General features: G+C 39.3%; 1 protein-coding gene across 3 annotated transcripts in view; it reads left to right on the forward strand.

The window, feature by feature from the left end:
• Positions 1-17,515, forward strand: part of SPIN1 (spindlin 1) — a 58,437-nt gene that overhangs the window by 32,366 nt on the left and 8,556 nt on the right. For all 3 annotated transcript variants that reach the window (XM_059833853.1, XM_059833854.1, XM_059833855.1), the window contains exons 3-4: positions 11,702-11,750; positions 16,960-17,213. In XM_059833853.1, the coding sequence (XP_059689836.1) occupies positions 11,702-11,750; positions 16,960-17,213 (303 nt within the window). The remainder of the gene's footprint in view (positions 1-11,701; positions 11,751-16,959; positions 17,214-17,515) is intronic.

Raw genomic sequence — 17,515 nt, forward strand, 5'->3', positions numbered from 1 at the left:
AACTGTCGTGTATAATTGGGAAAGCTCAGTTAACTTTTAAAATACCCAAGCAATAGTCCATTCTGGTGCTTTCAAATACTCATTCAATTCACTGAAAACTGAAGCAACTCATACTGGAAAACTTCTCTGAAACCCTTTGGAAACTTTTGAAACTGTGTTTACCTGTGATTAGCAAACTAATACTAATGTAAGCTATCACTCATTTGAAACATCTACTGACTTCAAAGGTAACTTCGGCAAATATTTTTAATAAATGGTTTCAAAGGAGAGACCCAGTACAAAGTCTTAAACACCTGGTTCAGTGAGTTTTCATTCCATGAGTCGTCCTTCATCTTGACACAATACCTGTGGGAGTAGAATTGTATTTGTAAGAGAAAAGAAGGGAGAGTAGGCTTTGACCTGGTACTTAACTTCAGTCTTGTTGGCTTCTAAGCATTAACTAGGCGCTGTGCCCAAGTCCAAAGAATTCAGACGCTAGGTTTTTAAGGCAACTGTTAGGAGTCTTTTCTAACTTCAATGTGATGTGATGAACAGTAAAACTACAGCACAGATTTGAAGTGTCATAACTTACATAGAGGGTTATTATGTGGCTGGATTTTCTTCTGAAAACCAAAAAAGTTAAGCTAGGACATCTTACTTAAATATGTTGAAAAGAAAATTTTGCATCCTATTTAAAAAAAGAGAATTCATATACTTGTTTTGAAGAGTTGCATTTTCCATTATTTGTTAATTATAGTTTGTCCTATAACTGGCACCATGCCAAATTGTCATTAAAATTGACACACTTTAGATACCATTTTGCTTTTTAATATCCCTGCAAAACAGTTAGAATTTGTCTTTTTTCTCTGTGAAGTTTTTTAATCTTAACTGAGAAGTCCTTAACTTACATTTGTTTGATTAATGTAGTATGACTGTCATTTAAATACAACCCATAAATCATACACATTTGGTCTGCCTCAACTCATGGCATAGTCGTGGCCTAGGCTTGGGTGTTGCTAGCTTTCAGCCTCTGACTGATATATTCTTGAGGAAGACAGCTACTGACCTCCTTGCTGTTGTTGCCCCTCCAACTGATCATATTTGATGGGCTGAGACTAGATAGCTTTTACTGCTTGGGGGGGCGGGGGAAGGAAGGAGGGTTATGGAATTATCTGCTGTTTATTTCTTGGTAATAGATACGCATTAGGAAAGAGTGCAGCAGGCAGATGTCATTAGGAGACTGCATAGCCCACTCTACAATGAAGGCTGGGCATAGGACTTTTAAAGGCAGTTACTGAGCAAGAAAGGCAGAATGTTGGTTTATCACAGCAGTAGTTTCACTGATGGTGGTCAAAATCTTCCTTTGAAAAGAACAGCAAATACAGTAATTGAGTTCATCAGAGTTTATGAAATTATTTTGATGGCTGGAAGATATGCTTTGCAATGTGATATAAATTAAGATTATCGTGACTTGTTTGGGGATTTTTGATTATTTTTTTGAAGTGTCTCTAGGAGAGAAAGCTATCAAAAGCACAACCAGGTGAAGTGACAGAGTGGTTTAGGTGGCAACACTCCCCTACTTTTTTAGGAGAATTTGGTTACAAACAGGTGAAGAGATAGTCTTCCCTAGTTTTATGTTAAAAGTTTATTTGCAAGGGAAGAATGACTTTTAGTCTTGTAGTTGTCGCAGTGTTCTATGTGTTGAGATTAACTACGTGTCAGTGATCCTTGTGAACTTTCATAGACTTTTAAAGTGGCCATGGTGATGTGTTGGGTATGGTTTAGGGTTTTTTCTTTTCTGGGAATGTTAAGGATTTACCCTAGTTAAGTGATTACTGAACTTGACAGTTAACTTTATTTGAAATAATTAGTAAAGACAGTAGCAGTGGGGGTGAGTATCACATTTCTTATCTACATAATTGGAGAGATATGGGTTTGACAGATGGACTGTTATATGGATAAGGAATTGGCTGGATGGCTGCATCTAAAGAATTACAGTCAACAGCTCAATCTCCAACTGGAAACCAGTAATGAGTGGTGTCCCACAAGGTCTGTTCTGGGACCAGTACCATTTAGGATCTTCATCAGTGACATAAACAGTGGGATGGAGTGCACCCTCAGCAAGTTTGCAGATTACACCAAGCTGAGAGGTGCAGTTGATTCACTAGAGGGGAAGGTTGTCATTGAGAAGGACCTTAGCAGGCTTGAGGAATGGGCCTGTGCGAACCACATGACATTCAACAAGACCAAATGCAAGGTCCTGCACCTCGTTTGGGGCAATCACCAATATCGATACAGTCTCGGGGGATGATTTGGGGGTACTGGTGGATGAAAAATTGGACATGAGCTGGGAATGTGCACTTGTGGCCCAGAAAGCCGATTGTATCCTGGGCTGTATAAAAAGAAGCGTGGCCAGCAGGTCAAGAGAGGTGATTCTCCCTCTCTAGTCTGCTCTCATGAGACCTCACCTGGAGTACTGCATCCAGCTCTGGGGCTCCCAGCACAAGACAGGTATGGACCTCTTAGAGCAGGTCCAGACAAGGGCCATGAAAGTGACCAAAGGGATGGAACACCTCTCCTAGGAAGAAAGGCTGAGACAGTTGGGATGTTCAGCCTGGAGAAGAGGAGGCTCTGGGGAGGCTTTGTTGTCAGCCTTTAAATATATAAGAAAGATGGAGGGAGGCTTTTTATAAAGGTCTATATGACAGGACAAGGGGTAGTGGTTTTAAACAGAAAGAGGGTAGGTTTAGATTGAATATAAGGAAGAAATTTTTTGCAGTGAGGGTGGTGAAACACTGGAACAGATTGCCCAAAGTTGTGGATGCCCCATCATTAGAAGTGTTCGAGGTCAGGTTTGATGGGACTTTGAACAATCTGATCTAGTGTAAGGTCCCTTCCCACAGCAGTAGGGTTGGGCTAGGTGGTCTTTAAAGGTCAATTCTGTGATTTGTGGTTGACTAGAACAGCTGTAAAAGTCTTGTTAATGTACAAGTAACTTTTAAACAGGGTTTGCTGTGCTTTACAGCTTTATTGATGCAAATATCTTATTTTGACATTTATTACCTTCCATTTTTAAAGATGGTTGCCACTTCCAAGAAACTACATGAATTTGTAGTTTCAGAACAGCTATATACTCTACGTGGAAAATAAGTTTTTAAGTCTTGCCTATAAAATTGCCATAATCTGGGAGTAGGTAATACAGCATTAGTATATTCTTTCTATTATTCATTTTTCCTCCTGATTAAAAGATATGGTGAAAGCATGGAAATAGCTTACAAACTTTATATTTGATCTGTTAGTCATGTGAAATCATAAGATCGTGGGATTCTAGGAGACTCTTGGGTCATGTACTGGCTACAAAAAACTATCTGGAGTTAAAGATAAAACCAGTAGTTGTGGCAGGTATTGGTATAGGCCAATATGATTAGTTACAAAATGTAATGCATTACCAAAGCTTTTTGCAATTGACTTTTATTTCATCCTATTGTAAAGACTTAACAGTCAGTGAAGTTACAGGTGTGGTAGCTTCTCTGAAAAAGCCAATTTTCATCTGTCCTATCTGTCTGCCTACAAAGGAAATGCTTTTGTTTGCTGTAAAGTAGGTGTAAAGGAAGAGGTACATTTGATTAAAATATCTAGGCTTTTGAAATCTGTCTCTACTGCAAAACATACTTCATAGTTTGATCTTGAGGAATAAAGGGTAGAATTGAAGATGGAGGAAAGAAGGAAAGCTAGACTTCTTATTTTTCACAATGGTAGAGTACATGGCTCCAGCCTCTGAGTTTTTCGAAGTACAGAGTCACTTTCCAGGATGTAGTTCCAGTAGATCAGCCAGCTGCTCTTATGCGTGGCAGTGTGCCTGTCTCTCTAATTAGTGTTATGTTTGTTTCCAATATAGGGGAATACAGATTTTTTTAATTAACATACAGTGTAATTGATTGTGAAATAAGTTGTGTTTACACTTCTATTTGGCCTTTTTCAGTCTAGTGATCACCTGCTCAGTGCTGTATAAGTGAAAGGCATGGTCCTCTAGATTACTTCCTAGCAGTTAATCTCCCAGGGGTACAGAATCCCACCAAACTGCCTGATAGTCAGGAACAATTGTAATGCCTTTACTGGATGGTTTGAAAACAAAGTAATTTCTTAGTAAAGAAAAGAACTAGGACACATTAAGTCATATACAGACTTTTGTAGTTTTCTTCCCCACTTAAAAGCAAGTGTAAGTTATTTCAGTACTGTATTTGCAAACTAACAAAAAGAGATCCCACTCCTAGATGTGACTTGCTTAGGATTGCAGAGAAATCTTCTGGCAGAGTCAGAATTCATTTTATCTCTGCACTTTGGTCTACTTTGATTAAAAGGACTCCCTTTCCCAAATTCTTTAAAGTTGAGTTTGGGCAGTAGTAGGCGTGAGTAAGCATGTGGATGTATTTCTTAAGTTCCTGAAAGTAATTCTGAAATAGCATCCAGATACAGAATAATTCCTGTGGTATTGCTGCTGTTCCCACAGAAGATTCTGAAATACAGCTTTTGCTGCTTGTTGTAAAGACAGGATATTCAGAGAAATAAGATATTGTGGTGTGTTTTGAAGAGTCTCTCTTATTTCCCTGGATTGAGTGGAGGGTGCTGTCTGATGTGACAATAATAAAAACATTGCCAGTAGCTTTCTCCCATACTTCTCCCTCTTCTCTCCTCCTGTACTCCCTAGCTGAAATGACATGTATACTTCCCTTTATCCTGAAAGAATGTTTGTTTTATTGTGTCTTGTCTTAGCTGTTTTTTCTCTGTCTTTGTTTAGAGTAAAGTAGTATTCAGAAACATGATTTCTAGTTTTGCTGTTGAATTTTAAGAATCTATTACTAGCAGAATTAACCGAGCCTCAGAGAACACACAGACCAAGTGACAATTAAATACTTAATTCTGTTGCTTTTAACTGGGAAGTGGAGTTTGTGTTCACTTTCTGTTACAAAAAATGTGTTTCTGTGCTCTTGTATAAGTGACTGAGACATAAATATTTTCTACTTCCTCAGATCCATCAAAGTTTGAGTCTTAGCTGCTTATTACAAAGAAGACTAAAACTAATCCATTTACTTTGATTTTTGTTCAGTATTTTTTCTATTTTTATGTTCAGGGCAGTTCAGTTGTACAGAGTATTTTGGGTGTTATCTAAAATACGGAATTTCATGGGGTGTTCTAGTTAGAACTTGTCTTTCCGTAGTTAAAAGGAGGTAAAGAATGTGAATTTAAACCCATTCAGTCAATGGTGTTCATGCTGTATAGAATGTAATAACTCTCCTTTATTTTTCTGTAATTAGTATTAAAATCTTTGAAGTCACATTGCCACTTGTGACCAAACTGTGCTTGACACCAAAACACTTGGTACGCAGATGGCGCTTTCTCTTGAAAGATTTACATGAAGGTAGTGCCCTTGAAATGTTTGGGATTTTTTAAATGCCTTTCTGCTTTGAACTGGGCACTTAACAGAGAATGACTAATGCTAATTAGGCCTTTATACCAAGCTGTTCAGGTAGTACTGGAGGTTTGGGGAGAATTTACATAAGCCAGGTTACTGCTTTTTTATGTTCCGCAATCATTAGGTGAAGGAGAAAATCACCAATTTTCTCTCGGAACATGTTTTAAGTCATTAAGACATAGCAATATGGCATCATAGGCATCACTCATTAAAATGTCGTGTGTTTACAAATAAATATGCCTGTAAAGAAGATCTACAAGCTCTCAGCAATTCTAAATTGGGAAAGAGTCATCTTTTGCAGAGCTGATTTCTTGCCATATAAAGATAAGTTTTGTGTCTGTTTTATTTTGTGGTAGCTTTACTTCTTCCTTTAATCTTGCAAAAAAGTAAAATACACAGGACTTAAGATATCCTCATACATCAGAAGAATTCTAATATTTCCAATTAATTTCTTAACTCCTGTAGGGAATAGAAAAAATGAACAGCATTTCTAAACATTTTTATTGTGAATTGGTTATAATGAGCTTTACCACTTCAAATGAATAGTTTTTGCAGCCATTCAAAGACTACCTCGCATTAGCTGCTTGAAACAAATGTTTTATCTTGCTGTGGGTCAGATGATCTTTTGCAAGGAAGAGATAGTTAAAACAGGTGGTTTGGTGTCCGTAGCTATTCCTCTGTGTGACAGGGGCTGTTCAGCATACTTTTTACATTTTAAGTACTGGTGGTTATGTCTGTTGGAATATGCTTTTTGTGCCATCACTGGAATTTAGTGTAAAGCTCCTGTTAGGGAAATAGTCCTTTACGTGCTGGTGTTTAACAGATAGAAGTGTGTACGTTTTACTGATGCAATAAATTTTAATTTTTGAGGGTTACGGCATTATGTAATATATGGTCTTCAAGTGTGGAACTAGTTTCCTAAGGTATAAAAATCAAGCAAATACAGCTTTTTGTTACTATTTTTAACAGATAATATCTGTATTGGTTTTAGCAGTTACTTCAAAGCATTACTTTTAGATGCTTTTGATAGTGAATGGGAAAAAAAGTAGTTTGAAACAGTTTTGGTGTGTTACTGCCATTGTAGTGGGACATCATCCTTGTTTTTCAGTAACTGAAAGGGGATCAGGCAGTGAAATTGGGTGGGGGGGGTGGGGAGAGTGACTGTTAACAATGCAACTGCTATGTCAAGCTGTCTTACTGTTACGTGTGCATGAAGTGCTTAAGTTGGCTTCTGTAATTGTCTTGATTTCAAAATCCTTACTGAAGATTGCAAGGATTATAGATGTACTATTTGAGCGTATCTGGTTAGCAGTAAGGAAGATGCTATCCCAAGGGATAAATAACAAAGTGGTACTGTTGACATCTTGAACACTTCCCTCTTTCTGTGCCATCCTCCTCGCCAAAGTTTAGATAGAACTCCAAACTCTGGATGTTATTGAACTTCAGCCCTATGAGTAGCTCATAGAGTTCTTGCAGCTTTCCGGTAGCAGCAGAAGAGGTATTGCTGAAGGAATATTCCTGGTTGAAGAAAGATTCAGGCAGGTAGATTTATCAGGTAATTCTGATTTTTCACCTCGTTATTAGAATATGCTAAATGTAAGGATTCGGTGCTGTTCCATCCCCCTATTTAGAGCTGCTGTAGGAGACAGAAATGTTCTTGATTCAGTGAACTCTTGCTACAAATTCTGCAACTGTCTAGCCAAGTGAAGTGCTACACAATTAAATAGTGTAACCTGATACGTCTTTAAAAGGAGTTTACATCTCCTTGAGACATTACTGAATTCAGACAGTGCAAAATACAAAGGCAAATTATGGCAAATAGGCTTGTATGCAGTACAAGAGTAGACTTGTCCTGGGGATCTTCAAATAATTGCTGTCATATCTCCTTGAAAGCTTGTTATGGCATTTGGATGTTTAATATGAATATAACATTTTATATTAAACTGGGAACTATCTTAAAGTACTGACTGATAAGCTCTTCAGGAGGGATAGGGAAGAACGGAGAGGCGGTGGGGTGGCTCTGTATGTTAGGGAGTGTTTTGATTGTATAGAGCTCAAGGATTGTGACGACAAGGTTGAGTACTAATGGGTAAGGATGAGGGGGAAGGCTAACAAGGCAGATATCCTGCTGGGGGTCTGTTATAGACCACCCAACCAGGACGAAGAAGCCGACGAAGCGTTCTGCAAGTGACTGGCAGAAGTCTCACAGTCGCAAGCTCTTGTTCCTGTGGGGGACTTCAACTTACCGGATGTCTGCTGGAAAAATAACACAGACGAGAAGAAACAGTCCCGGAGGTTCCTGGAGTGTGTGGCAGATAACTTCCTGACGCAGCTGGTAAGGGAGCCTCCCAGGGGAGGTGCCCTGCTTGACTGCTGTTTACAAACAGAGAGGGTCTGGTGGGAGAAGTGAAGGTCAGAGTCGGTTTTGGGCTTAGCGACCATGAAATGATTGAATTCTCAATTCATGGCCAAGTGAGGAGGGGGGTCAGCAATACCACTGCCATGGATTTCCAGAGGGCAGATTTTGGCCTGTTCAGGACGCTGGTTGAGAGGGTCCTTTGGGAGATGGTCCTGAAGGGCAAAGGGGTCCAGGAAGGCTGGACCTCCTTCAGGAAGGAAATCTTGAAGGCGCAGGAGCAGGCAGTCCCCATGTGCCGTAAGAAGAGCCGGCGGGGAAGACGACCGGCCTGGCTTAACCGGGCAGCTTTTGCTGGGACTCAGGAAAAAAAGGAGAGTTTATCACCTTTGGAAGAAGGGGCAGGCAACTGAAGAAGAATACAAGGACCTCGTTAGGTCATGCAGAGAGAAAGGCAAAAGCCCAGCTAGAGCTCAATCTGGCCATGGTCATAAGGGATAACAAAAAAAGTTTTTACAAATACATTAACAACAAAAAGAGAGCCAAGGAGAATCTCCATCCTTTACTGGATGCAGGGAGGAACATCGTCACGAAGGATGAGGAAAAGGCTGAGGTACTTAATGCCTTCTTTGCCTCAGCCTTTAATAGCCAAAACAGGTATCCTCAGGGTATTAAGCTCCCTGAGCTGGCAGACAGGGATGGAGAGCAAAATAAACTCCGCGTGATCCAGGAGGAAGCAGTTAACGACCTGCTATGCCATCTGGACACTCATGTGCTCACATGTGCTATACACACCTGGACACCTGGACAAGTCTATGGGGCCTGATGGCATACACACAAAGGTACTGAGGGAGCTGGCAGAGGAGCTTGCCAAGCCACTCTCCATCATTTATCAGCAGTCCTGGTTAACAGGGGAGGTCCCGGACGACTGGAGGCTTGCCAGCGTGACGCCCATCTACAAGAAGGGCTGGAAGGAGGATCCAGGGAACTACAGGCCTGTCAGCCTGACCTCGGTGCCAGGCAAGATAATGGAGAGGTTCATCTTGAGGGTGCTCACAGGGCATGTGCAGGACAACCAAGGGATCAGGCCCAGCCAGCACGGGTTCATGAAAGGCAGGTCCTGCTTGACCAACCTGATCTCCTTCTATGACCAGGTGACCCACCTAGTGGATGAGGGGAAGGCTGTCGGTGTTGTCTGCCTGGAGTTTAGTAAAGCCTTCGACGCTGTCTCCCACAGTATTCTCCTGGAGAAGCTGGCGTCTCGTGGCTTAGACAGGTGCACTCTTCGCTGGGTCAAAACCTGGCTGGATGGCCGAGCCCAGAGAGTTGTGGTGAATGGGGTGAAATCCAGTTGGTGGCCGGTCACAAGCGGAGTCCCCCAGGGCTCAATTTTGGGGCTGGTCTTGTTTAATGTATTTATTGACGATTTGGATGAGGGGTTTGAGTGCTCCCTCAGCAAGTTTGCAGACGACACAGAGTTGGGTGGGAGTGTTGGTGTGCTCGAGGGTCAGAAGGCTCTGCAGAGGGATCTGGACAGATCGATGGGCTGAGGACAATTGTATGAGGTTCAACAAGACCAAGTGCCAGGTCCTGAACTTGGGTCACAACAACCCCATGCAACGCTACAGGCTTGGGGGCGAGTGGCTGGAAAGCTGCCTGGCAGAAAAGGACCTGGGGGTGTTCGTCGACAGCCGGCTGAAAATGAGCCAGCAGTGTGCCCAGGTGGCCAAGAAGGCCAACGCCATTCTGGCCTGTATCAGAAATGGTGTGGCCAGCAGGAGTAGGGAGGTGCTCGTGCCTCTGTACTCAGCACTGGTGAGGCCACACCTCGAATCCTGTGTTCAGTTTTGGGCCCCTCCCTACAAGAAGGACATTGAGGTGCTGGGACGTGTCCATAGAAAGGCGACAAAGCTGGTGAGGGGTGTGGAGCACAAGTCTTATGAGGAGCGGCTGAGGGAGCTGGGGTTGTTCAATCTGGAGAAGAGGAGGCTGAGGGGAGACCTCATCATTCTCTACAGTTACCTGAAAGGAGGTTGCAGAGAGGTGGGTGTTGGTCTCTTCTCCCAAGTGATGAGTGACAGGACAAGAGAAAGTGGCCTCAAGTTGCACCAGGGGAGGTTCAGACTGGTTATTAGGAAAAATTTCTTTACTGAGAGAGTGGTGAGACACTGGAATAAGCTGCCCAGGGAAGTGGTGGAGTCACCCTCACTGGAGGTGTTCAAGGAACGTGTGGACATGGCATTGTGGGACGTGGTTTAGTGGGCATGGTGGTGTTAGTTGATGGTTGGACTTGATAATCTTACAGGTCTTTTCCAACCTTAGTGATTCGGTGTGACTGTCATAAGCAGCTGAGCAGTGCTTAGTTGTCTTAGTTGGCTTTGGTTTAGAGCTCACTACATAAACGAACAAGTTGAATCCTATCAAAAATATGAGGTTCCCAAGGTGAGAAGTTAGTGAACAGGGAAAACACCCATTCCCAGCGGTCTGCATAGCTTCAGATGTCATTACAGCTGGAAATGCAGGTTCCTGAGGATTTGATACGAGCTTGAGTGTTGTAAACATAAGTTGTAGTAGTATTTTAATTCTGCCATTTCTGAAACTTTGTATATGTCCTCTTCCATTTTTCACATGAACATGCAAAGATTAAAATATTTATGAAGACTTTGGAAGTTAACGGTACTTTAATGCTTGAGTGTCTTCTGTGAAGCTACTATCATGAAAGTTTTCAACATATATATTCCAATCTACTATCATGAAAGTTTTCAACATATATATTCTAAAGCTATGCTTGGAACATGCACATAATGTTAAATTTGAAACAATTGGTTTGTTTAGACCTATAGAGAAACTCAAATTTATTTTTTTGTAGGTGTAAATTTAAGCATCTGTAATTGAAATTCTGGGCATGTTTCTACATACACATGAGATGGTTACACATGTGTCAGTCCAGCACTCCAGCCAGGTTCTTTTAGATACTGCCTGCTTTCCCCTTTCTTCTCTCCAACTTACTAAAGCTTTCAATTTTTCATATTCATCCCGAAATACCACTGGGATCAGTGCAATATTCTATCCATGAAAAATCCCACTTCGGATTTCTCCATTCCTCTTTTTCAAATTTATCAGCTAGCTTTTTCCAGCCTTTGTTAGCAGTAACAATGTTTTAAACCCTTTAAACAGTGAGGGACCTGTCTGCAGACAGTCTTTTCACTACCCTTCTTACAGCACGTCACCTCTCTTAGGCTCTTATTAATGACTAAAGTTCTAAATCAGAATTCCCAGTATTATTGAATTAGTGTGAATGTTATTTACTAATATGATGTCACAGACTATCATGGCCATGATGCCAGTTAGTGTCAAGAGTCCACCACTCTCCTGACCAGGTTCTCTCATGTATTGCACACAAGGGAGGGTTTAATGTTTTAATACCTTTTTAAGGTTTTTTGACATTGCACTAGTTTTTGATTTAGCAGAATGTTATGACCATAAAATCACCAGTACTTAGCAGAATATAATAATTGCAGTATACAATTGCATCTCAATACAAATGTTATTCTGTTTACTTGTCTCTAGAACTGATTGATCATGTCAACTGTTACCGCCATTTTCCTAGAACAAAGACCACACAGGTCCCTGTTATGTTAAGTTCAGCTTTCTTTTTAATAGTTGTGGTTGATCACTCCTTCTGTTCATCCCTGAGCTTCATGAGCATGTAGCTTGTTTCTATCTCTGCAGAGCCTTCTCCCATTTTAGCAGTTCATTAATCAGTCATAACATGAAGTGTTTGGATTCTTTACATTTTAACATTCAAAAGGAAGACTTCTGTATGAGATGGCTTTTTTGACATTGTATACATGCTTTATTTTTCAATAATTCCATCATCACTTATATTGTAGGTCATGCAGGAGTGTCTGCCAGCATGATGAAGAAAAGAACTTCCCACAAGTAAGTTGTTAACATTTTTACTGAAGTGTAGCTCTCAGTAACTGGAAGTACTGTTCTAGAAGTATATCTGTATTGTTCTACTCACTTTGTTCTTGAAAATCATGTGGAATAATACTCAGTCTGTATATGTATGTAGAGTCAGACTTTAAATACTTTCAGGAGGGTGGTAGAGAAGAATGGCCCACAAATAGTTTTAAACATTGTTTTGACTGGTAATATGAAATTATACTTGAAATACAATTTTGTAATTCTTTCTGGAATTCAGAGATAGAGTTGCGAGCCAGAAATTAGCCATGCACACTGTAGGATCTCTGTTCTCTGGCACAGACTTCATGCATTGTCACGAGGCCAATAAAAACTTGCAAAGCATTCGTACTGATAACTCCGTCTGGAAGTACTCTTAGAAATACCTAATCTTGCATTCACTACAACTGTAGTTTTGAAAAGGATTTTTTGCATTTCTAAAATAAATACACTGAAATACTTCTGTAAGGAGGCTGCTATTTGTGTGTGAAGGATACCTGCTTATCCTACACGTTCATGGCATGTATTTTTCCCTACAACACTTTTAAATAGTAGCAGCTGAATGTTGGTGAGTGGATGTTTCAAAATAGAGGTAGTGTTCTGGGTGTAATTGGTCTTAGTGTCAAACAGCAAGATACCATATCTGGCTGCATCTCTGGTGTGAGAAATCTAAGCTGGGTAAGTGTGAAACTTACTAAAAAGTTACTAGTTGTGTTTTAAGTGTAATGTTGTACACTGGTGCATCATTTGAAAGCAATTTGTTCATCAGGTATATTTTCTACAATTAATATAGGTAATCACTGCTAACAGTGTTAAAAGTTTCCCAGAGACAACACTTGATGTAAAACTAATCTATTTCACCAGCTCATCATTATCCATTCTTGTCTATCTTCATAGAAGGCAAAGAGAAACATTTATTTGTCTAGGGGCAGGTAGAGTTGGTTAAAACTTAATTTCTCTTGTTCTCTTTCAACCGCTCAGAGAAAGGAGTGTATGATGGGAAGACTATCAGAGGTGGGTTGCCTTTTGTACTTGAGGGTGGCTAGATTTGTCTTTATTGTTGTGGTGATATACACTTATTTAAATACCTAAATAGGCTGTAAATTTGTTAGCATGAAGGCTTTTATGGCGCATAAGAAGTTTTGATCTTAAGTTACATGATTTTGAGGCATTTAACTTAAGCATCCAGCTTAGTTTATGTTAATTTAGCCTAGTTCAATTGTTTATTAATTATTTAGTGAAGTGGGTTTTTTGTACGAAACCAAGGTGATTTCTTGTGTGCTGCACACTGACTTGTCTGAGAATGAGCAGAGTAGTTGACTATAGTAGTTTACCATAAACAAGTAGGATATGAATGACCATGTAATAATATATGCTGATACTACTCTGAGCTGTTACGACAGACTATGAGTTAGTAATGCATACTTTATCACTGATTTAGTTATTTAGTTACTCCTCATTTAAAGAAAAAGATTTTAAACTAGCTTCAGAAGGTTTGTGGCAGAGGAGGGAGCCAAGAGGATGGAACAGGGCATGACTCAGTAATTGAGGATGTGATAGAATGAGCAGTGTGGATGAGTCTTCTGAACTCTTTACTAAATGGTAGTTAACAGTTGAGCCTTTTGGAAAGGGTTCCTGTGGATATAGGGCAGTTCTTCGTGCTCTGTCAACAGGTAGTGGTGATCTTTGCCAATACGAAGCTCACCTCACAGGCATCAGATCAATCAGTAATCTCCCAAATCTCATTCCTTCCACTCTTGGTGCATGAGGAAGGAGTACAAGAAATAGTGTAAGGATAAAACAATCCTTTCTTCATAGGCTCTCCAGATTTCTGTAGTTGGCAATTTAAGGACATTGAGGTGTACAGGTTATACTTGCAATTTAACTACAAGTGAACGTAACCATTTTGAATTTGTGATCCCACTGTAAGCTAACTTGTAATCTTGGTTCCTGCAGCATCTGAAGATGAAATTCACAACTGTATGATGCATTTTGAGGGGGTGCAGAAAGTACTTTAAAACTTTTGCCTCGACTAATGTGCCTCATAGTCTGAACATTGTGAAAAGTGGTTAATAACATTTCTCTCATCACCATTCTGCTATTAATGATAGTCTGTAATAAGATCACAATTGTAGTAAGCTTTAGGCCCTATTCTTAACTTTTCTGCTTGGCACCATGAAAGACTTGAAGTTCTACTGACCATTGCTGCTGTACTGAATTTATACTGTTCTGTAGTTTTTCCTTCCTGTTTTTCACAGTTGTGCCTTTTTTGCACATCTGAGGGATATGGTTTTCTTTCACCTTTCTGTTTTTTCCTTAGTTCTACTCTGTGGCGTTTTTCTGAGATCAGATGATCAGAAAAAAAGAACAACCAACCAAACCTAAATGGATAACTTCACTTGATAAGTTATTGGGAATTGCCATTCTCCTTTTTATAAATACTGGTTTGTTTTTTAAGCACAACCGCGGAGTAACGGTTGATTTTTCTGCTACCAGTCCTGTGCAGTTCTGTACTACATTGGTTTCCCTGGTAGCAGCTGCCAAATAAAAGCTTGTGTGAGGACCATATAAATAACTTTATAACTTTAGGATTTTTTAACTTTAAAATCTGGGAAGATTTCTCTTGGCCTGTGTAGTATCTAGAAAGTTTCTAGAGTATCTTGTTCCAATAATGAAACCTTTCCACATAACTGGGTTTTACTTACCAGCTTCTGCCTTCAAGATAAGGAAGAGGATCTGAAACTTCTGGGGATTTAAGGGCCGTTTACAACGAGGATGTGTCTGATATGTCAAGAGCTATTTCCAGGACTTGCTATTTTCTGTTTTTCCTGGCTCTGTGTTTTACGTGTCTAGGAAAATTGTTACCCAATCTTCAAAAGCAAATCTTTGTGGAAATTTAAAGATAATTCTAATGAAACAGAAGGAAAAACATGTGTTGGACCTTCTGCATATGGCATCATAGAAGCTTATTTGTATTACTTGGCGTATCATGGAAATAACACGCTATTGAGGAGACAAGAGATTTGAGTTGGTTACTTGGTTGTCTTACATGGAAATATATTCACAGCTGTTATTTATTGATAGTTAGAAACCTATGCTTGCTTTCTTATCCCATGTTCAGATGCAAGAAGCAGGTTTTCCTTGGTAGTTTACTAGTTTGCAAATCTCATTTCTTACAGTATGAACCACTGCAAATGAGAGTGAATGGCTGTTCAGTAGTACAACCTGCAAACAAAAATTTGAACTGCAAGTACACCTGGCGGGTACTTGTAATTAAATTTGTAATGCTTTTTGCTCTCTGAGGCACTTCAAAGGTAGTTACCAGTTTGAACTCAGTTATGTAGTCTTTTTCCATCATACTTTTAAAACCTAGTTTGAAGTTTTTTGCTTTATTGTTCCAATCTAAACATTAAAGTGGATTATGCTTTATAGGCAGAAAGTAAAGTTGACTGAGGTTGAACATAAGCAGTGTTATTTTTACCTTTTTCAATGATGATATGATTAGCAGCATAGACAAACTGGTTAAAACTGACATTGTTTTATGTATTTTAACTTTTTTATCTTCAGTTGGTTTTATTCTGCTTTAGAATGGAACTATTACAATTTTAAAAAATTTAAAAATACACTTGAGCAAGAACTAGAATTTGAAAGTGCATTCTAGTTTCTGCATAAATTAGAACCAACTTTGTGGGAGAGTGCTTCTTAACTGGAAGAGGTTGGAGTTCCTATAATAATTGGTGCTATCAAAGTTACGAATACAAAAACTGCAGTTTCATCTTGCTGAAAAAGTCAAATGATAACAAAAGTGAAATTTGACAACCTTCTGCTAAGATCTTCATGGTGAAAGGAAATCTGGAGGTGGGATAAGCTGCTGAAAGAATTGTACATCATGTGATTACATCTTCAGCATTATGTATTCCAATGCTGTGTAGTGAGTGCATTATTCTGCAAAACTGCTTCCCGGATTTTGGTGGTATGATTGTTATTTGTCTTTTTTGGATCATATAGGGACTTCTGAGAGCATTCATCGTTCCTGGAGATGTTTCTTTTTGGTCGCTATCTCTAATCTAAGGAAGAATATTGTTTTCTGCAACTGATTTTCTCTTTTAGATTTTGCTTTTAAGCATGCTAGTGGTGTGCATATTTTATTGGTATTTAAATTAAGTGTGCTACAAGTAGTAAACCAAAAATTTATTTTACAACTAGTTGACATTCATGAGAATTTTGATCAGGTAACCCTCTAAATCTTTTTTAGGAATGAGTAAGTGCATTGTCACATGCTAAAATAGACATAATATTAATTTCTTATCATCAATATACTGTCACAATGTTCCTTAGTTTCTGCCATCTGTACTCAAAATTGTCAGTTAGTGGTTTTAATCACTGGGTAGGACAAACCTGTATTAACACCTTCAGTGATGTGAAACTGCCAAATAGCTCACATGACTGTAGATCAGAACAACAACTGTTATTCACCAGTGGGAATTTCCGTGCAGCTTCCATGAAAATAGAGGAAGAACAAAAAAGTATATATAATCTATTTTCCACATTAAGAAGTATCCCTTCTATTGCCATTACCATTACATATTATTTTTCTTTTGCTATACTATAAAAAGAATGCTAGAGGAGTGTTGTTGCTACCATGTGTCTTTAAAAATACTGGGACTCAAAAATATCTGTAAATACAGAAGGAAGCTAAATCTCCTTCAGGTGAAAACACAGGTTGGGGAAAACAAAATGCCTTGGAAGAATTTTAGTCAGCTGCCAGTAATCTTTACACTGATTTCTTCCTCCTGGGGTGGGAGTTGTGTTTACTATTCTGTAGAGAGCAACAAGGTAGTAAGGTTATAGTACTGCCAGGTGACCTTGTTCTTTGAGACCTGATCAGGTGAGTTACTTTTGATGTTTAGTGGAGCAAGGGCTAAAATAGTTCTTTTGGCTTAAGCAAGCTAGTTTTAGAAAGTACTGTTAGGAAACTGACCTTACAAAGCACATCAAAAATGTTTCACTACTTTTCAGTGTGTTTTTCTTTTTTCCAATATAGTGTAATGTGCTTTATACTCTAATTTGAATAAGATGCACTAAGCTATAAAATATTTTGCCATCTTAAAGCATACAGTTCTTGTCTAGAGTAGAATTTTGAATATGTATGTACTTGTTTAATATGATGTTTGTATCTGTACAGAAAGCATAGAAACAATGTGGGACCAAGCAAACCTATTTCTCAGCCACGAAGAAATATTGTAGGCTGCAGAATACAGCATGGGTGGAAAGAAGGGAGTGGACCTGTAACACAATGGAAGGGCACAGTTCTTGATCAAGTTCCTGTAAATCCCTCTCTCTATCTTATAAAGTATGATGGATTTGACTGTGTGTATGGACTAGAACTGCACAAAGATGAAAGAGTTTCAGCACTTGAAGTTCTTCCAGACAGAGTTGGTAAGTGTTTTGGGTTTTTCATCTAAATTCACGTACATAAAAGCTGACACTTACTATTCAGTTTTCTCCACTAATCTCTCCAGACTTCCCCCAAGATAACATCTGACCACTTAAATGTTATTAGTCAAATTAATTTTTGTCACATGGTAGGTAATCTAAATGCTCTTTTTACATTTTCTTGATTACACAGAGATTTGATACCAGCGAGTGCAGCGCTGTCTTCTGTGTTTAAGAAGTATGCAGTACATACTGTAGCTTTTGTTTAGAGTCTTATGCCTGAAAACTGGATGTAAAGTTAACAT

The sequence above is a fragment of the Gavia stellata genome, chromosome Z, assembly GCF_030936135.1.
Source record: "Gavia stellata isolate bGavSte3 chromosome Z, bGavSte3.hap2, whole genome shotgun sequence".
Taxonomy (NCBI): Eukaryota; Metazoa; Chordata; class Aves; order Gaviiformes; family Gaviidae; genus Gavia; species Gavia stellata.